The sequence below is a fragment of the Tenrec ecaudatus genome, chromosome 15, assembly GCF_050624435.1.
Source record: "Tenrec ecaudatus isolate mTenEca1 chromosome 15, mTenEca1.hap1, whole genome shotgun sequence".
Classification (NCBI taxonomy): Eukaryota; Metazoa; Chordata; class Mammalia; order Afrosoricida; family Tenrecidae; genus Tenrec; species Tenrec ecaudatus.
The window spans coordinates 95152111-95173825 of record NC_134544.1 but is presented as its reverse complement, the minus strand read 5'-3'; the positions used below and the strand labels follow the sequence as shown (position 1 = coordinate 95173825).

Below are 21715 nucleotides of genomic sequence, written 5' to 3'. Positions count from 1 at the left end.
AAGAGAAATGCAAATCAAAACAACCGTGAGATACCACCTAACACCCCTGAGGCTAGCCCAGATCAGCAAATCAGAGAGCAACAACTGTTAGAGGGGCTGTGGTGAAATAGGAACCCTCCTCCACTGCTGGTGGTCGTGTAGATTTGTACAGCCACTGTGGAAAGCAATCTGGCAATACTTAAAGAAAATGGAAATTGATCTACCTTATGACCCAGCAATCCCTCTACTGGACGTATACCCGGTGGAAGCAGCAAATAAAATACGACCAGTCATATGCGCTGCAATGCTTATTGTGGCACAATTCACAATCGCAAAGACTTGGAAACAGCCCAAGTTTCCATCAATAGACGAGTGGATTAATAAACTTTGGCACATACTCACAATGGAGTACTATGTAGCACTGAAAAGCATGGATGAGCACATGAAACACGTTATTTCATGGGAAGAGCTGGAAGGCATTATGTTAAGCGAGGTAAGGCCAGACTCAAAGGAACAGGTACAACATGAGTCCCCTGAGGTAAGTGCAATCAGCATGACAGAAATAGAAGAATAAACATCCATCTCACAATAAATGGGGGGAAGCATAGATAGTTGGAGGGAGGGCAGGCCACACTTAGGGAGGTACATGAGAGTCTAGCATAAAGAAGGAGAAGTGGGGCAGGGGGAGGGAAAACCAGGATGGGGAGAATCTGAGTGGATGGTATGGGGAGGAACAGGGCACTAACCCACCCGGGGAGAGTATTGGTTGTGTCCCCACAGAACTGGAACATGCATGCGGACCCCACCATGACACACCAAACAAGGAGGGCAATGTAAAATATGGAGGACTACACCAAGAGGCTGGACCATACGCTGGCCCATTCCAGAATTGGCCCGACCCCCACATTCGAAGGGAGTACCACAGAAAATGAAAATAGATGATCTGGTGTGGGAAAGGAACTGACGCACCACAACACATCCAGAATGAAGCTGAAACAAAGGAAGGAGAAAGGATATAGTGGAGTACACCTGGGCCCACCAAGCCCACAGATTGATAGCCCAGCTCGAAGGGCCCATCGTACAGAGAGGACCATACAGCTGGCCACACTGCAAGATGCGAAATCCTGCACCAACACATGGCCCTACATGAGACAGCACTTGAGACACAGTGGGGGATGTGCGACTAAGCTGAACCCACCACACTGAGGAAAACACTGGGGGCGTGCAATGGAGTAGCGGGGGAAGCAGAACAAAGAGATCCCAAGGGAGTATAAAGGATGGGCTTTGGGGCCAGAACGTGGCACCACACAAGTTTTATCTGGAAAACACTCCTAAAGGCCAGCAAACAGACCTTGAACTACTAGCATTTTTTTTCTTTTTTCGCTATCTTTTTGTTTTGCCTTTTGTTTTACCTTGTAAATTTTGTATGTTAGTGGCTTTTCTGCTTATCAGCGTGTTGGTGTTGCTGCTGTCGAAGCCATGTTCATATGTGCAACTTGGGCGCTGTAAAAGTCATCTGCATTTGTATGCACATATTACTATATCAGCAGTGCACCTAGAGAAGAAAGGCTGGACAAACAATGAGAGGAGAATATAACAGGCCCAACGGTCCTGGAAGGACATGAGAGCGTGGGAGGTAGGGGAGGGGAGGAGGTGTTGGCCAACACAGGGACAAGGGAGTGGTTCAAAACCAGAGGAGGGAGGGGATGGGAGGACTGGTAAGTAGTGACCAAGGGCAAGGTAACTGAGAGGAATTACTGAAACCAGAATGAAGGCTGAACATGGTAGTGGGACAGGCAGAAACCTAAGGAAATAGAGGAAAGGAATAGGAGGCAAAGTGCATCCAGAGAAGCCTAAATACAGACATGTACATATGTAAATAAATTTATGATTACAGGGGAAATAGACATGTGCATATATTTATAGGTTCAGGAGTAGGGTAGCAGATGGACATTGGGTCTCCTCGCGCACACTCCCTCAATGCAATAGCACCTCGCCCAGCTAAATGGTCATTGCATGATACCCACCTTCCCGACATGATCACTGAAAACAGACATGTGTGTAAGAAAACGTGGTGAAGAAAGCTGATGGTGCCCGGCTATCAAAAAGATATAGAGTCTGGGGTTTTAAAGGCTTGAAGGCAAACAAGCAGCCATCTAGCTCAGAAGCAACAAAGCCCACAGAGAAAAAGCACATGGCCTAAGCGAATACAAGGTATTGATTGGACCAGGTAGCAGACACCAAGGAACAAAAACAATCATTGTGTGATGACCTTCCTCACATAAACACTGAATACGAAATGTGCATAAGTAAGTGTGGTGAAGAAGGCTGATGGTGCCCGGCTACTGAGAGATATAGCATCTGGGGACTTAAAGGCTTGAAAGCAAACAAGCGGCTATCTACCCCAGAAGCAACAAAGCCCACATGGAAGCAGCACACCAACATGGGTGATCGTGAAGGGCAGAGGAGACCAGGTCTCAAACAACAAAGGCGGGGGATGGGGGGAATCACTTCACCGTGAATGAGGGGGAGTGCGTGATGGGGACCCAATGCCCATCTGTAGACAGCTGAACATCCCTTGCAGATGGGTAGTGGGGAGGAGATTAGTTACTCAGGGTTCAGTGTAGCAACAATGAAACTCAAACCTTCCTCTAGTTCTTGAATGCTTCCTCCCCTCCCAATTACCATGACCCCAATTCTACCTTGCAGACCTAGTTATACCAGATGATGTACAGCGGTGCAGTAGAGATCTGGAAATAGAGGGAATATAGGACCGATGAACCCCTCAACACCAGCGGTGGTAGTGGCAACACTGGGAGGGAAGTGGTTGTAGAAAGGGAGAACCGATCTTGGAGATCTATGTGTAACTTCCCTCTCTGGGAGATGGGCAATGGGAAGGTGGGTGAGGGGAGATGCCGGGCAGTGTAAGATAAGATAAAATAATTATTTATAAAATATAAAGGGAGCTGGGGGAAGGGGGGAGCGGGGAGGGAGAGGGAGAAGGAGAGAGAGGGGGAAAAAAAAGGAAACGGAGCTGATTCCAGGAACCCAAGTGGAAGGAGAATTTTGAGAATGACGAGGGCAATGAATGCATAAGGGTGCTTTGCTCAATTGATGTATGTATGGATTGTGATAAGAGTTATATGAGCCCCAATAAAAAGATTTATTAATTTAAAAAATTACTAAACTTGATTACAACATCCTAGTTACCATAATAAAACAAACTACACCATTCAGATTATAACATCCAAGGGAACAATATGGAATTAGAACTAAGGCTATAATGAAGATTAATCAAAACTAATTGATTTGTCCAGAACCTGGGAACATGGGAGTGCATTCTAAAGTTAACCACCAGCAGACACTTTCCCATAAAGAGAGGGAAAATGGGTGGGTCAACTCGGTCAATTTTCTGAGAAGGGAGGGAGGAACAGGCAAATTTCTTAGCAACTTACAAAAATGGAGTTTCTTTTGCTAGTCTGCCTCACAAGCCTCAGCAGAAGGTAAATGTTTAGAAAATAATGGTGCAACATATGTAAAAATATTCTTGCTAAAATTGATGTATGGATTGTTATAAGGAATTTAAGAGCCCCCAATAACATTTTTAATAAAAATTAGTGTTGAGGGCAAAAAACCCCATCTAGCTTCTCTGATTATTTTTTCAGAATATAGATAAATAACTACAGGGAGAGGTCACATAACATTCCTGATTTTAAAACATGCAGTATTACCCTTGTTCTGTTTCCAAAAGAGCTTCTTGATCTATGTACAGGGTCTACAGGAGCACCATGAAGTGTTCTGGAATTCCCATTCTTCTCAAAGCTACCCATAGTAAATTAAAATCAACACAGTCAAATGTCTTTACAGTCTGGGGTCCTCTGCTTTCAGCCAAGATCCATCTCACCTCAGTAGTGGTGAGCCCTTGTTCTACATCCTCTTCTAAATGCAGCATAAAGCTCCAGCAGCTCTCTGTCAATGTCCTGCTGCAGTCATTGCATAATTTACAGCAAAATTTTACTTCAATGTGACATCAATGTTATCGTTTTACAAGGTGAGCATTCTGTCTGGCCACGTTTCTTTGGAGCGGGTACAAGAATGGATCTCTTCCAGTCAGTTGGCCAGTGAACTGTCCTGCACATTTCCTGGCATAGACGAGTGAGTGTTCCATGTTGGAGCCACTGTGTCAATATCTCATGTCAAGGGCCTTGCTCTTTTCAGGGTCCTTCTCCAAGGACAGGTCTTTTCTTAAAATAGATTGAAAGTATGTAAGAGGAAGTGTCACCATCCACACCTTTAAGAAGAATGATGGTCACACTCCTTTCAAAACTGATATGTTTGTCCTTTTGGCACACTTTTCTTGATTTAAAACCATGCAATATTGAGTTGTTCTATTCCCACATCTGCTTCTTAATCCATGTAAAGGTTGTAGATAAGCACAGTGTAGTGTTCTGGAATGCCCATTCTTCTCAAGGATACCCACAGTTTGTAGTGATGCACACAATTCCTGCGTTGTAGGAAGCTGGAATTTATTGTGCTGTGACTTCCCATTGATGTGGATATCCTCAAAATGGTGCAGCCAGATTATATCCAAAAATAGGTGGTGGGTTACAGCTGGAATCTCCTCAATCTGAACTGCTTTGCTCCCTATTTTGGTCAGATGGTTCATCTGAGAAGTCTCAGACTCTCTGCAAACACCCTGGACTTGACACATTCCTAGGGACCAGGAGGTGGAATGCCAGGACCCTAAATCTTAATAGAGACAAGGACCTTGCCTCAGGGTCAACTGTAGTTAAAGCCATCCCTTATAACCAGTCACCTACATTTATCTTTCTATCGACACAAACTGGGAGAGAATAAATTTCTGTTTGTGAAAGTCTTACATAAGTTGAATTACTTTCTTATATAATGAGCTTATGTAACATATTCTGGTGTCTTTGGGGGGGGAGAATTGAGTGTATTCTATTGGATTCTGAAATATATGTGTTTACTTGCTCTACTTAGTATAAACAGAGCAAACAGATTTGCGTGTACTCTTCACTATCTCTTTCACACCTCATTATCTGTTCAGGGCCTTCAGGACATGTCTTAATATTTTCGCTGTGTGCAGTGGCTCATTGCCTGTATTGACTTGACTTCTTGGGATCATAATTCTCAGTAGTGTGGCAGTTATTTAGTAGTGTCAGATTTGGATCTCTGGTCGAGTAGTAGGCGGTCTTGGTCTATTAATCAAGAGTTGGAGGCTTCATATGCACCAGGTCTCCAATTGAGAAAGATGAGAATTCTGCTCCCATAAAGACTTATTACAGTGTTTACCAAAGTAACTGATACTGCTCCTTGAGGGAAATGGAATGGTCCTGTGGTAGAAAGCAGATAACTGTACTTTATTCTATGGGAGAAAGATGTGGCTTTCTACTCCTATAGCTACAGTCTGAGAAACCACAGGGTAAATTCTGCCCTTTACTACATAGTCGCTATTAATCTGCTCATACTCAACGGAAGTGAGAGTTATTTTCATTTTATTCTGAATTATGTGCTATAATACAAACGTTTTCAATTGGCAGCTAGGTGGTGGGTGATTTTCTTTTTTCCTGAGAAGAGGGTATGCAATAGGACCAATTATTTTGGGAGCCTGTGATTGGTAGCATTTGGAAACTAGGGAGCAGTTCTAATTTGTCCATAGGTCGGCTATGAGGGGCAATGGACACAATGGCACTGGATTTGGTTTATTTGGTTTTTATGATAAAATGTGGCACTGCAGAATGGATCAGGTATAATGGAATCATGTAAGAAAGAATTCCATGGTACAAGGATTCAGAGTGTGGCAGTAAATCCTTTATTTCTTCACAATCTTTCTGAGATAAAGAAAGGTAAGGGGATTTTCCTGAGGTGTGACTCCACAACCTTTCCTCTCTGAAAGCATTATAGAGAATTGAGAAGGCAGGACATGACTACAGCAAGAAAGGAGAGCTGTATCAGAGTTCTTCTGTGCACCAGAAGACCCTACCCAGTGAACCTCTTAAACCCAAAGTAACGCTGATGCCAACATACAGATTGCTGTCTAAGGCAGGTCAGGCCCACAGATGTTGTCAGCAGACAAGGACCTTGCCTCAGAGTTAACGGAGATGACGGCTTTATCCTATGGCTGATGCCCTTAATTTGAATTCTATGCACCTAATCTGTAAAAAAATGAGTGTTGGATGGTAAAACCCACAATTAATGATGCTTCCTTAAACACATTTAAGAATTACAAAAAGGTGCTGGACTTTTCTCTAGATGGCAATCCTCTAAACACATTCAGTGGGATGAATGACTGTTCCTGTACTATAGAGAAATGAAGCTCTGGAAACATAGTTGATTAGGTCTTGACTACTAACCATAAGATCAGTGGTTTGAATTTACCAACCCATCACTGGGGAGAGATACGAGGCCATCTATTCTTGAAATGAGTTACAGTATCATAAACACAATGTTATCTCAGGTGGTGTAGTGGTTAAGAGTTGGCCTGTGATCCCCAAGGTCTGCACTTTCAAACAGCCAATTGTTCCGGGGGCAAAAGACAGGGCTTTCTACACTTGCAAAAATTACAGACTCAGAAAAGGACAGGGCCGTTTTACTCTCTCCTGTAGGGCCGTTTTACTCTCTCCTGGATGGCAGTGAGTCTCAGTGTTTGCGAAACCGAAAGGGGCTAGCTAAGAAGCAACAAAGCCCACATGGAAGAAGCATGCCAGCCTGTGCGATCATGAGGTGTCGAAGGGATCAGGTATATGGCATCATCTGACGAAAAAAAAATCTTACCATTGTGAATGAAGGGGCAAGTACAGAGTAGAGACCCAAATCCCATTTGTTGGCCACTGGATATGCCCTTGCAGAGGGGTCTAGGGGAGGAGATGAGTCAGTTAGGGTGCCATGTAGCACTGATGAAGAATACAGCATTCCTCCAGTTCCTGAATGCTTCCTTCCCCCCTCAACTATCATGATCCGAACCCTGCCTTGCAAGACTGGATAGAGCAGAGGATGTACACTGGTGTAGATAGGACCTGGAGGCACAGGGAATCCAGGGAGGATGATCCCTTCAGGACCAGGGGTGTGAAGGGAGATACTGGGAGGGTAGAGGGTGAGTGGTTTGGAAAGAGGGAACCGATTACCAGGATCTACGTGTGGCCTCCTCCCTGGGGGACGGACAACAGAAAAGGGGGTGAAGGGAGATGCCGAACAGGGCAAGATATGACAAAATAATAATTTATAAATTATCCAGGGCTCATGAAGGAGGGAGGAGTGGGGAGGGAGGGGGAAAAAAGAAGATCTGATATAAAAGGCTTAAGTGGAGAGCAGATGCTTTGAAGATGATGAGGGCAAAGAATGTGCAGATGCGCTTTGCACACTTGATGTATGTGTGGATTGTGATAAGTGTTGTATGAGTCCCTCCTAAAATGTTAAAAAGAAAGAAAGAAAGAAACCCAAAGGGGCACTTCTCCTATTTTCTAGAAAGCGGCTCTGAGTAGCACTCGACATAATGACAGTGAATTGGAACTAAGTGCAGGAGCCAGCTTGATAAATATTCAAAATGTCAAAGCCATAGGGTGTACATGAGATTCAGTTTCATAAAGCTATTTCTGGAAGGTTATTGCTCCTCCCTCGTTCCCTTTTACAGTTTTTATGTTATTGAAATCACTTGGGTTAATGGCACAGTGGGTCATGTGTAAGGACTGAGTTTCTGTGTCGACTTGGCTCGGACATGATGTCAGCCTACATAACAATGTTTGACATAATGCCATCACTTCCATGAAGAGATTTTCTGTCAGCAGCCAGGAGTGGGAGGTGGTATCCTGGTGGGTGTGGTTCCCCCAGTATAAATATAAGTGGATTCTCTCTGAAAGCTGTGCAGCTTTTGGCCAGGTCCAGAAACTCACCAGATGTGGATCTCCAGACGTGAGACAGCATCTTGCCATATTTCCTACATAGCTTGGATTCATCGTTTGCACAGCCTGTGAGGAATCAGCCTACCATCTAACCTGCCCATCTGGAATTCATCAGGCCCTCAACCTACTTGAATCAAGAGAAGGCTCCAGAGTGATATCTGAGACTTGCCAGCCTCTACCACTGTACACTGAAAAGGTAAGTAGTGTGACTAGAACTTTTTCCTAACTATTTCTGACAGGTTGGAGGGGTGGGAGAAAAACTTGGCTTTATACTCTGGTAAAAGGTACAGACTCAGAAACTCACAAGAGAAGTTCTACCCTGTCCTATAGGGTCTCTATGAGTCAGCATTGACTCAATGTCTTTCAGTGACTAAGGGTCCTGGAGCCTAGATTGCAGAGGTCTGGGCTCACCCACTTGGCTTTCCCTGAGGTCTGAGCAGATGCAGTTTAACCTTCACAGGTCAGGATTCCTTTAGGAGTAGATTGGTCAGAATGAGCACAGGGACCCACTCAGCATCTTGGAGCTTGCCATCCAGAGTTATGTTGCAACATTTCACTCATTCCCTCTCTGGAGTGGCTGTCCATAGAATTTTCCCACCCTTGTTCACGGCAGCTGTTGTCTGGAAATAGGGAGACCGTGAAAGTCATCGTGGCAGGCTGGTCCTTCATCTCACTGCCCCTGGTTGTTCCAGTGACAATTTCAGAGGACATCTTTTAAAGCTTGTGATAGTTGTCTTCATATTCGCAGTGTCAAGAGTTTTTAGATAATTTGATATCCGGTTGTTTTTAACTTACGGTGTCACATGTTTGTAAAAGGAGAACCGTGCCTCATAGTGTCTTCAAAGTTTTTTTTTTTTTTTTTTTTTCAAAATATGTCACCAGGCCTCTCTGAAAGTACTTTTGAAGACAAACCAAAATAAATCATCTTCTAAGTTAGCTTCTAAACATTCTAACTGTTTGCGTTATTAGGGGTTTCAAATTTAAAGAAGTGAACTATGATTTTCACATTTATTCAACAAAAAATGACATACGTATTTTGGAGATTTTAAAGAACTTTTTTCTAATTAAATTCTTCCTTTTAAGAGTTTTTGGGTTTGCAATTAAATATGTTTTGTTCCATTTTCTAGTGAAATTCTCTAAGGCTTTAGGAAAAAGACATTGCATTTAGTTTGTTTTTGCTGATGTTTCTCAGATGATTACTAGGTGTGGCATAAGAGTGGATCAATGACAAGGTGGGTGGAGATAACACAGGCCTAATAAAAGACTGATAGGATTTTCACATTGGAATCTGGGTGGGTCTAATCCAATGAAAATTGTCCTGGGAGATTTTCATTCCTGTGGTGAGAATATTTCTTTTAGATGCATAATTCATAAATTACATTTTATTTATGGATCCTAAAATACATGTCTTTGACTGGATGTTTTAGGCTGTTATTGTTCTGGGCTATGGAATTGGTCCTGATTCATACTTACCCTCAAGTCTTACTCATAGTTAGCCTATGTCAAGATGGAATCAATTCTGCCCAAAACATGGCCATCCTTACAATTGTTATGCTGGAGCTGATTGCTGCAGTTACCATGTCATTTCATCTCAACGAACATCTTCCTATATTTTCGCTGAACCTTTTATTCAACAAGCCTGCAATTTTCCAAGGACTGAAATGTTAATCTAGTAAAGGTCAATGCCAGTTCCTTGATATTTTTTCCTTCAAATCATAAAATATTGAAACAATATAAATTCGTATCAGAATTCAGATTTTTTGTTTGTTTTCTTTAAGAAAAGCTTTCTGTTTGAGTTCAATGAAATACACTTTGTTTCTGATTGCGAGTCATAATTTGATTTTAATTTGACTCTCTCTAATGTTCACCTACTGAGGATAAATGCATCCAATGATGCAGATTATTTGTGACATAGACATGTTTTGTTTTCTGTTTCAATTTGATGCTTCTCATGCACATGGAATCAGGAGAGGCAATGATTTTAAGCTCTTAGATGCAAAATACTAGTCATTGGTTCAAGCTGATCAACTGTTTCTTGGAGAAACAGGAGAGAGGGGTGTCTATTTGAAAATGATTAGGGCAAGAATGTACAGATGTGCTCTTTATACAATTGATGTATGTATATGTATGGATTGTGATAAGAATTGTATGAGCCCCTAATAAAATGTTTTTTAAAAAAGAGAGAAAGAAAGGATGCCTAGAGAGAAATGGCACAGACTCCATAAAGGTTACAGCCTTAAAGCTAATCTCCTGGTGCAGTGCTACTATATTCTACGGGGTGTTTATTCTGTGATAGGGTTACCTTTCTTATCTTAGTAAAATGAGGTGGGTGTATTTTTCAATGATCTGACGTAAGTTGAGTTTGAACTGCCAGGCTCTGTGTTAGAGACAAAGCTGTGGATCATTGACCTCCATCCCACTCAGGGCTCCTTAAGCTATGCTTTCACTTTTTTAAAGATAATTGTATATCTAATTTTAATCCTAAAATGTCTCTAAAGATAATATAACTTAGGAATTAGACTAAAATTATTATATAACACATATTTAACAACTTCTAAATTGCTTGGTTTTGCCCAATTTTTTTTGTTACTTTTGAGTGTATAGCCAGGGCATGGGTGGGGTGGTGGGGGCGGGAGTAGGATGAGAAAGCCAAGACTAGATTGGACTGCCCATTATGGTCAATACTGAGTTTCAAATTTGCTGGTCATTATTTCTAAATACTATGTACTTAAGAGGCAATCATCCCAATGGTAACACAATATTTGAGAACTTTCACTACATTCAGGTCTCCGTATAACACATAAGGTTATACAAATATCTTTCATAGCTAAAGTTTTCTGTATTTCTACTTGTTTTTCCAAGGTTCAGCTTTTAGTGTTAATCAGGATAGCTATTGCATGTTTCTCTGAAAGTGCTTGATGAATTATATTTCTGTTGCTTAATTTTTAAAGATAATTCATCCAGTTTTAAGTTGACTGTTGAAGTCATTTTACATAAATTTTATTTTTCCTATGAAGTTCACTGAAATGTTCACTTTTTCTGTCCTGTATTGGAGCCCTCTTGGAGCCCCATTGGGCTGCCAACCCAGCAGTTCCAAGGACCAGTCGCTCCATGGAGAAAGACAAGGCTTTTAACACTTGTCAAGAGTTACAGCCTGAGGAAAACACAAGCACACCTCCTCCATGTGTTACAGGGTGAAACTGATGTCAGTGAGTTTGTCTGGTTAGTTGTCTTGGTTCATATTTTACATGAAGTGTGATTTTTGATATTAGCATCTTCAGGCTATATTTATTCACCTGATTTTTTACTAGCACTTCTCATAACATTCACTTATGTCAGGGGTGTCAAACTGGTGGCCTTCCGGCTGCCTGCGACTGCTCAGGTAATTTTTTGTGGCCCCAAATTCTCTGAAATAAAATGAAAATAGAAAAAAATTGTTATAAAGAAAATAGCCCTTAGGGGAGATGGAGGCAATACTGTACACACAATTCCCTCTTTAACCCTTTAACTACAGAAGACCACTATACAGGTGGCCCAAAGCCTTTTCTGGAGGCCTGTGGACGTTTCTAGACACGATCATTTCCGGTAACGTTTTAAAGCGATGTCTGCCACTCTCATTGCATAATAAAAACAGATCCTAAGAGTGAAAAGGTTAAAAACAGGATTCGAGGATATGCTGTTAGGAGTCATACCTAGCGGCAATGCTAGTTAACATTTTTAAAGGGAAGCCATTACGATTGTGCATCACATTTGTCAGCTGTCCAACATTTTGTGTTTTTTATTACTTTGTTATATTTTCCGGTCACACCATAAGAGGCAAGGGAAAGCTAGTAGAAGGAAAGTGCTGGCAAATTTCCGGTTAAAAGCATAATTTTAGTTTTATAAATAAAACAAATGTTTAAATAAAAACAATTATATAGGGTTTTAATTATCCTATCCATATTTCTGAATCCTCACTTCAAAATAAAAATTCAACAAAATTTGTAAATGTGATGTGGCCCACTTAATCTTGCCTGTTGCACCACATGGCAAGCATTTTAATTGAGTTTGACACCCCTGACTTCTGTTGAATGTTACTGAATTACTGTCTTTAGATTTACTTTTTAAAAATCCCTTGAGACACTCCTTGTTAGTGGAATTAGAAATTTCCCAGGATTGCAACAGAAGCTAAGTATCAACAGATAGAGACACCCTTCCAACTGAATAAACTTCCAGAGCAGCATAATGAGTCAGGAGCAATCTGGGAAAACCCACTCCATGTGCACAAATCCTGTCTCTTTGAGGGAAACAATAGTTGTCCATCATAGTAGAATTCCCTTGGTCAATCAGCATGCCTGGGGAGAGTGCATTTGCTCTCACAGAGCCATCAATACACTGCAAGAGATTTTCAGACAGAAAAAGAAACAAAAGCACAGCATCCCAAATACACAGAACATCCATAAGAACCGGGTTTTCTGACTTTATTTTGCAGCCATGAATTCCCAGAACTATCGAAGCCAGAACTCAAGCCTTAAAATCATGACTTTCCGGCCTACCATGGAAGAATTTAAGGATTTCAACAAATACATTGCTTACATGGAATCCAAAGGTGCCCATCGTGCAGGCCTGGCTAAGATAATCCCACCCAAACAGTGGACAGCCAGAGAGAACTATGACGATGTGGATGACATCCTCATAGCCAGTCCTGTGCAGCAGGTAACTACTGGGCAAACAGGTGTCTTTTTGCAATACCATAAAAAGAAGAAATCCATGACCGTGGAGGAGTATCGCCACTTGGCCAACACTGACAGATACCGCACTCCCACACACCGGGATGTTGACGATTTGGAGCGGACCTATTGGAAGAGCCGCATGTACAATTCTCCCATTTATGGGGCTGGAGTATGTGGCTCCTTATTTGGTGAAAACACTGAGCATTGGAACCTCAGACACCTGGGGACGATCCAGGATCTGCTGGAGCAGGAGTGTGGAGTTGTCATCAAAGGCGTCAATACCCCCTACCTGTACTTTGGCCTGTGGCAGACCACCTTCACTTGGCACACGGAGGACATGGACCTGTACAGCATCAACTACCTGCACTTCGGGGAGCCCAAAACGTGGTATGCGGTGCCCCCTGAGCATGGAGCCCGCCTGGAGAGACTGGCCAGGGAGCTTTTCCCTGGCAGTTCCACTGGCTGCGCGAACTTCCTGCGGCACAAGGTGGCCCTCATCTCACCCAGAGTCCTCAGGGAGAACGGCATTCCTGTTGGTCGGATCACCCAGGGAGCAGGCGAGTTCATGGTCACATTGCCCTACGGCTACCACGCTGGCTTCAATCACGGTTTCAACTGTGCGGAATCCATCAACTTTGCCACCCTGCGCTGGGTTAATTACGGTAAAGCTGCTTCTCAGTGCAGCTGTGGGGAAGCCAGGGTCACATTTCCCATGGACGCCTTCGTGCGCATTCTGCAACCCGAGCGCTATGAGCTGTGGAAACAGGGCAGGGACCGCACCTCCGTGGACCACGTGGAACACACAGCACTGACCAGCCCGGAGTGGACGGCCTGGAAGGGAGCCAGGACTCGTGCGATGGTCAAGGGGCGTCTGCGGTCCTTTAAGCCACGCAGGGCCAGGCGTCGCTCTCTGACTCTGGCTGCAGACAGTGGGCTTGGGGGCTGTGCACTGGTATGTCCTCGTCCCACAACCCACTCCTGGGCAGACAGCTCTACTGTGCAGCCTGAGGACCCTACCTTCATGGGTAGCAGTCCTACAGGATCCAGTGTCTCCCTACTTCCCACCTCAGTTCCATCTGCCCAGTATCTCCAGGCTTCACTAAAGGGTACTCGCACTAGGCGTCCTCGGGACTCCGATGCCCACCAGCAGTCTGTGAAGTCCAGGGCCAAGAGCCACACAGCAAGCACATTTGTACACCTGCCCACTCAGGCATTGCATGAGAATCAATAATCAACAGATGACTCTGGCCCTCGGAGATTTGAGATCCAGCATGCTGTTAAAGCTTCTCGGTGCTGCTGTGACCCCGATCTTCAGCCCATGGGACCCCCACTGAGTCCTGATTCTCTGATGCACCCTGGCCCCTGCCTGAAGTCACTGGACAACATCTCAGTGAATCTCCCGGACATGCTTGTGCTGAGTCCTCCTAATGAGTTTTTGACTTCTAAAATATTCTCCTGCTATGCCTCTATGCACAGTATGGCACCTCTGGACTCCCCTCGGTGCTATTGCTATGGACCCCCTTAACCTTCTATAATCCTGCCCTCAGATGAGGTTCTGCAAATCTACTTACATAGATCCTTGGAGACAGACTCGATGGAACTTCACTTCCTAAATCCTGAAAGGTTGTCACCAGCAAAGATCTTCTTGTTGTGAGTTTAGCTAAACTGAAGTTTTTGTCAAATGTGATTGTCCCTTGGACTATCTCTCACCTTCATGAAACAGAGACACACCCAGCCAATCTTCAACATGGGAATTGTAATCTGTGGTGATTTAATTGTAATCTGTGGTGATCCTTGACCTCTCAGTGCCATGTTGATAGGTTGCCTAATACTTGCTCAGACTATGGACTCCACTAAAATGTGTTCTAAGGACTCACAGACCAACTGGATATATGTGTGTCCCTTGATTCTTCCTAGGTTTGGGAGTTGTCCTTGAAAAGAACTCCCTGTGCAGAAATCATTAAACCCATTGCTTTCCAGCGTGTCTCTCCACATGGCAATCTCAGTGATCAAGACCCACTGTTTCAAAGTTGGACTTGGGGCTAATATTTAAGGAGGCCCATTGCCAAGTCTTTCTTTGATAATGCAGGAGGTGGGTTCAAACTGCTAACCTAGTCCTCACAAAAATTGGAGCCAACATTGGACGATGCTCAGAATCTGAGGCTCAATCCATCTGCACTTCCGAAGCGCTGACCCGGTCTTCTACCGGTGGTCACAACTAGACCTTCTAATGAAATTCAAGCCTTTAACACACTCCAATAATTCTGACGTGGCCACCCTTCAACCCACCAACCAAGCAATTGCTCACGTAGAAACTGCACCTTTGAATGAATGATGTCTGTTGCCGTTTGGGGATCAAGGATACCTATTTGTGATTATTAATTTCATTGTTCTTAGTGTGTATCTGAAAGGAAATAAAATACCTTAAAACACATTTGGAAAGTTTGACTATGAGAGGTATGTGAAAAACAAAGTGACTCATCACATAGCCAGAGAGAAAGAAGTAGCTAGGTCCCAATGAATTCACCAAACAGTCTGTCCTTGTACCTAGAGTAGTCCATGAGGGAATGGAAGAAAATTGTACAACAAAACACCACCACAGCAAAACAACAAGTCAAATGATGGGGAGAGCTACTGCCCAGAGTTCCCATCTAATCATTGAGCTGAAATTACTCCTGGAGTCACTTTTTCATAAAATCACACATTGGCATTGACTTGGGACTCCATTTCCCAGAAACTCTTGATACCCCTGTTGGCATTGTCTCTTCAACTCATGTATTTAAAAGCCTGTTTTCAGGTCTGCAGCCAGAAAAATAAGCATCAGAGAGCCTGTCATGGAGGGTAGTGTGGCAAATTTTCTCTCTTTCTTGAAAGACTCTTAAAAATTTTTTTTCTCTACAGGAACCCATCCCCTGCCCCCACCCAATTGCTTAATCAAAAGAGGTAACAGAAAACTCACTTTAGAAACTCCCCAAATTTCTTATTCATCAGATCTAACCATTAATCTGAGTGATTATAAGAGGTGAAAAAGTAAAACTGAAACAGATATGGATTCGTTTTTATTTAATTTTTTTTGAACAAACATCAGTTTTAGGCCCAAGTATTTATAATTTACCATAGTCAATGCTGCATGGAACTATGAGACATAGAAGAAATTCAGATATGTTCGTGTTGCATTTAGAACAAACACTTATCCTTTGAAAGATCTAGATTTTAGATTGACCAATAAGCCCCAAAACTGTTTATTGTGCCCTCCACCTGCGTTGCTGACACCGCTCTCGGGAAACTATTCTAGTCAGGCTTCCTTCAAGATGTTTGTGGTTTTCTGCTACAGTATCCCTGGGGAATAAACATCAACCTCTGAAATTAGTAAGGTTAGTACAGAAAGGAAAGAGACACAGGATAAATAAAATACTATTTAAACATGAAACAAAACTTTAAAAATATATAATTAGCCATGATACTTAAAACAGCCTGGTACGATGGTATATCTGAATACCAAAGGAGTAGAATTGAGAACCTAGAAATACAACCAAGTACCTATAGGCACTTAATCTTTTTTTTTTGACACCTAATCTTTCACAAAGGACTAAAACCCATTAAGTGGAGAGGGGATACCCATTTCAACAAATGGTGTTGGAAAAACTGGATTTCCATCTGCAAAAGAATGGAACAAGGTCCATACCTCACATCATATACAAAAATGAACTCAATATAGATCCAACACCTACATACTAATCCTCGACCACACAACCAAACAATTGAATTTAGGGACAAGCTTGAGGGTATTTAAGCAAGGTATAAACACACCTATAGAAGCAGACATTCCTATTGGCTCTATTTCTTCCCGCTGCAGCATCCAATCCCTCTCATACCTTCCTCCAGTACCAGATGGGCCTACGGGGATTTTATCCCCCATGCCTGAATTAAAAATATTTTCCATAAACCTGAATTTTTGGCTATCTTAATTGGATCATGAAGTTTCACATCGACAGCTTTCAATGTATAGAGAATAACCATGTCGCCCATGTGGCTCTTTTGAATTGTATTATAAAACAAAAGGGGGAATTGTGGGAAACAGAAAGATGTCTCTCAAGCCTCCCTCAAATATATGTTAGACTTAGGACACTGCTTGCAGCTAATGGTAAATGATTGGCCAGGTACCTCCCTGAAGGCAGTCAGTTGCCAGACTACTGTCTGGTCCCACCACAAGTAGAACCCACTCCCTGCTGTTAAGGAGAGTGGGCTTCTTCTCCCTAATGGCTTGTGGCTATCAGTTTAGTCCCTTCAGGGCGGGTTTACAACCTACTCATAATGGTTTCTATAGTGATCCAGGAAGAGGTCAAACCAGATCAGTGACATCCAAAGTTAGTCTGCCACGCTGAAGCTAGGATCTGCCCACATTGTCACATGTATATTCCTAGTCCCTCCTCTTCCTATTGCGTGGATACCCCTAAAACACCCCCATACCATTACTGTATTACCTATAGCACAACCCTTCCTGTGATATATGTCTTCACCTGTAATTAGGGGTCTCACGTGTCCCAAGAGAATATAAATGCCTCGGTAGCAATAAATATTGCTCTCTCTCCACATGGATCACCAACTGAGGCTGAGGTGAGCGTGTGAGCATGCCACCATGAAATGTGTCTGACTCCATTATTTCAATCTCTGTTCTATCTCTCATGCTCTCTATAACTTTACTATAATCTTTACTTATTATCACTGTACAGTTGCACCTACTGGACCCTTGGTGATGTGTTAGGGGCTGGTTTCCCTCACAAAGCAGGAAACTGGCTAAGGCAATTGCACTCTGATCCAACCATCACAAAGAAACAGACCAGAGAACTATAAAGGCAAGGTTCACAGAGCCATTTATCTCTCAGCCTTTCATTAATGCCACATGTGTTTATTGGCCAGGTTTTCACAATGAAATTTAACTATATCAAGGGTTACACAGAAATCAGTTACATTCCAATCACTTTAGCATTAATTGATATGTACAAAATCTTGACCCTTTAGACTGTTTCAATAGTCCTTCACTAGTGTATAAAATGTTCAGTGATAATAGCATCCCAGATTGTTCCTTAGGCAACATCAGCAATGGTAGAAGTGTCTCAGTAGGCAGCAATTGCTATTCTCACGAGTCTGTGAGGCGTTGATGCTTTGGGTAACCAGTAACAGGACAGAGGTCTTTGGGCTGTTTTCTTAACTCTCAGGTCACATCATCAACTGCCTTTCTTCTGGGACTTGCTGGCTGAAGAGAAATCTATCTATCTCCTTTGCCTCTGAAAAGGTAAACAAATAGCCCCTCCTTTTGGGCAATTAACAGCATGGAAACAGAATCGTGGTTAAGATTGGGTGTTTTCCTCCTTCAATGCAGGAATACTTCCTTCTATCAAATTGGCGTTCTATAATGCTCACCCTCCCAACACAACCGCTGAAGACAAAGTGGGTGAACAAGCAAATGTGGTGAAGAAAGCTGATGGTGCACGGCTATCAAAAGATATAGCATCTGGGGTCTTAAAGGCTTGAAGATAAACAAGGGGCCATCTAGCTCAGAAGCAACAAAGCCCACAACAAATGCTGGTGGAAGAACACACCAGCCTGTGTGATCATGAGGTTCTGAAGGGATCAGTTATCAGGCATCAAATAACAAAAAATCATATCATTGGGTGCACACCTCCATGATACGATCACCAAAAACAAACGGGTGCATAAGCAAATGTGGCGAAGAAAGCTGATGGTGCCCGGCTATCAAAAGAGATAGTGTCTGGGGGTGTTAAAGGCTTGAAGGTAAACAAGCGGCCATCTAGCTCAGAAGCAACAAAACCCACATGGAAGAAGCACACCAGCCTGTGCAATCACGAGGTGTCGACGAGATCAGGTATAAGGCATCATCAAAAAAATACCATAGTGAATGAAGGGGGAAGTGCACAGTGGAGACCCAAAACCCATTTGTCAGCCACTGGATATCCCCTCACAGAGGGGTCTAGGGGAGGAGATGAGTCGGTCAGTGTGTGATGTAGTACCGATGAAGAATACAGCTTTCCCCCAGATCCTGGATGCTTCCTACCCCCCCAACGACCATGATCCGAATTCTACCTTGCAAGACTGGGTAGAGCAGAGGTTGTACACTGGTGCATATAGGAGCTGGAGGCACAGGGAATCCAGGGTGGATGATACCTTCAGGACCAGGGGTATGAGGGGCGATACTGGGAGAGTAGAGGGTGAGTGGGTTGGTAAGGGGGAACGGAATACAAGGATCTACATGTGACGTTCTCCCTGGGGGATGGACAACAGAGAAGGGGGTGAAGGGAGATGCCAGATAGGACAAGATATGACAACATAATAATCTATAAATTATCAAGGGCTCATGAGGGAGGGGGGACCGGGGAGGGAGGGCAAAGAAAAAGAGGACCTGATGCAAAGGGCTTAAGTGGAGAGCAAATGCTTTGAAAATGATTAGGGCAAAGAATGTACAGATGTGCTTAATACAATTAATGTATGTATATGTATGGATTGTGATAAGAGTTGTATGAGCCCCTAATTAAATATTTAAAAAGAAACAAGGGCAAATGGAAAGGCAAACACAGGGAAGATGCAGTTACATTGTGTGGAATGCAATCAATGTCACAAATCAAAGTATGTATGAATTCTCCAGCATAAAACCAGTCTGCTTTGGTAACTTTTATCCAAATTACAAAAAAAGTTAAAGAAAAAAATTCATTATGTTTCTATATACCATCAATAAATTATTTGAAAACCAAAAAAAAAAACCTTGGGTGCTTTCTTCATATTTTCCTTGTCCTTCATCTTTCTCCAAATGTTTTTGCGTCCTTTTTACTACTGTTATGAACAGTGCGAATGACCCTGTGAAAGGGTCATTCAACGCGCCCCCCTCCAAGGGGTTCGCAACCCACAGGTTGAGAACTGCTTTTCTAAGGGGAGTCCATCAGCTTTCTTCTGCAAAAATATAAACGAATCGTCCTTCCTACACGTGATTAGTGGACTGGGATCCCAAAGGGGATTTCCATCTTCCTGGGACTTCTTATGATCAGCTAATTTCTATAGAGGTGAAAATGTGTCTATCTGCCCTAATTTTGTTACAAGCTTTTAGTAAGGAGAAAATTGTTTTAATTCAAATGACTAAATGAAATTTATTAGACATAGAATTTCCTTTCATCTCTTCCGTCTGTTTTAACAATGGAGACTCTAAGACATTGTAACCAATCTCAGGGAACTTGCCAGGTTCCAAACCAGTGAAACTTTAAAAAGTCATTTTATTGGGAGCACATACAACTCTTATCACAATCCACACATACGTCAAATGTGTAAAGAATACTTGTACATTTGTTGCCCTCATCATATTATGTAAATTTCAGCTGTTAGCTCTCAGAAAATCAAGAGCGCTCACTAGTTGTACTTAGAACTTCTTAAACACAGGATAATTTTAAAGACTGATAAAATCTTAATAAATTTGCACAACTGTTTTTGAACTAAGTTACCAAACAGACATGTTTCCTTTAAGTTTCTCAGTAAGGTTACAGGCTCAATTAAGACGTATGGACCTTCAGGAGTTTTATATCGTAGGATTTTACAATCTTGCAATATTCTGTCTTGATTAAGTTCGCTCATTCCATGTTGGATTTAGGTGGGGTTAGTAGGTGGGTCTTAGACTCTCAGGAATGCCCTAAGGAAGAGACCCCATATACCGAATTGGAAAAAAAAAAAAAAAAAACATTTTCCTCCAATTTCTAATTCCATGTGAGGGTGCTGTTGTTTCCCCACAACAGTATTCCAAAAGACCCCTTGATCCACAGGGTGGTCAGACTTCTCAGATGCTCTTTCCTGATAGGTATACACTTTAACTCTAGAAATTCAAAGAAGCAGGAATTGGCTTAAACTGGCTTATTTATTAACCATGGTATATCAGATTTTATTACTGCCCTAATTTCTTCTTCATAATCCTGATCAATACTTTCAGTAACAATCTGAACTGCATGAGAATTTAGGTTGGACCTTCCTAACACACATCCTATAGTTCTCTTATGTAGTGGACCCCAATTACTGCTCTTAATAATTTCTGGTTTAATTACATTTTTCGCTTCTCCCTACACCTGTGAATAACTTCAGTATCAATGTGAACTACATCTTAATGTAGAGAAAGCCCAAATCCTTACCATGGGATCAATAGAAAATACCACGAAAAGTGGAGATAAGATTGAAGCTGTCAAGGATTTCACCTGCCCACGATCTACAATCAGTGGTCATAGAAGACATAGACATATGATGCATTTCATTGGACAAATCTTATGAACATGATCTCTCCAAAGGTTAAAAACAATGTTTCTTTGATGACTAATATGTACTAGGCCCAAGTTATTTTACTTTCAACTATCTCATATGCCCCTGAATGTTGGACAACGAATGAGAAAGTTTAAAGGAGAAATGATGTATTTGAATTATAGTGCTGGTGAATAATTTGATAGTGTGGTAGAGTGTCAATTATATCTTGGAAATGTACAGTTATAATGCTTCTTATAATGGAAATATGAGTATTTCATCTTAAGCATGTTGTACATCAGAAAGATCAATCCTTGGAAAAAGACATCATGATGGTTAAAGTATAAGGTCACTAAGAACAAACAAACAAACAAAAGGATGAACTTCGACAAGATAGAACATCATAGTAACTGCAAAAAAGAGCTCAATTGGGCAACTGTGAGGATGAAGCAAGACTCATATGTGTTTCATTCTGTTTTATCTAATGTGGCTGCGTGTCTCAATAATTTGAAAGGACTGACCTAGCAAAATGTGATGCCTATTACAAGCATTTTGCTCAATTGTGAGCTAATGAAATCATTACTTTTACAGATGGGAACCTGAAAAGGTTTATTTAATAGTGTGCTGAAAGTGTTAACTGCAGCTATCAATCAACAGATAAAATTAAGGCATCCAAAATGGCAGCAAAGAAGTAAAGCTCTATAATTGCTGTTGATGTCACTTGAAATATTAAAAGCCCCAAAGAACCTATGAGAAACATATTGCATCTAATTGAAAGGTTCAGCAATCTCATGTGTAGAAGTCAATGTAGAAAAAGAG

General features: G+C 42.2%; 1 protein-coding gene across 1 annotated transcript; it reads left to right on the top strand.

The window, feature by feature from the left end:
- The first annotated feature begins 12371 nt into the window (after positions 1-12371).
- On the top strand, positions 12372-13841 carry LOC142427611 (lysine-specific demethylase 4D-like). Its single transcript, XM_075532801.1, has one exon. The coding sequence runs from the start codon at positions 12372-12374 to the stop codon at positions 13839-13841; it is 1470 nt and encodes a 489-aa protein (XP_075388916.1).
- The last annotated feature ends 7874 nt before the right edge of the window (positions 13842-21715 follow it).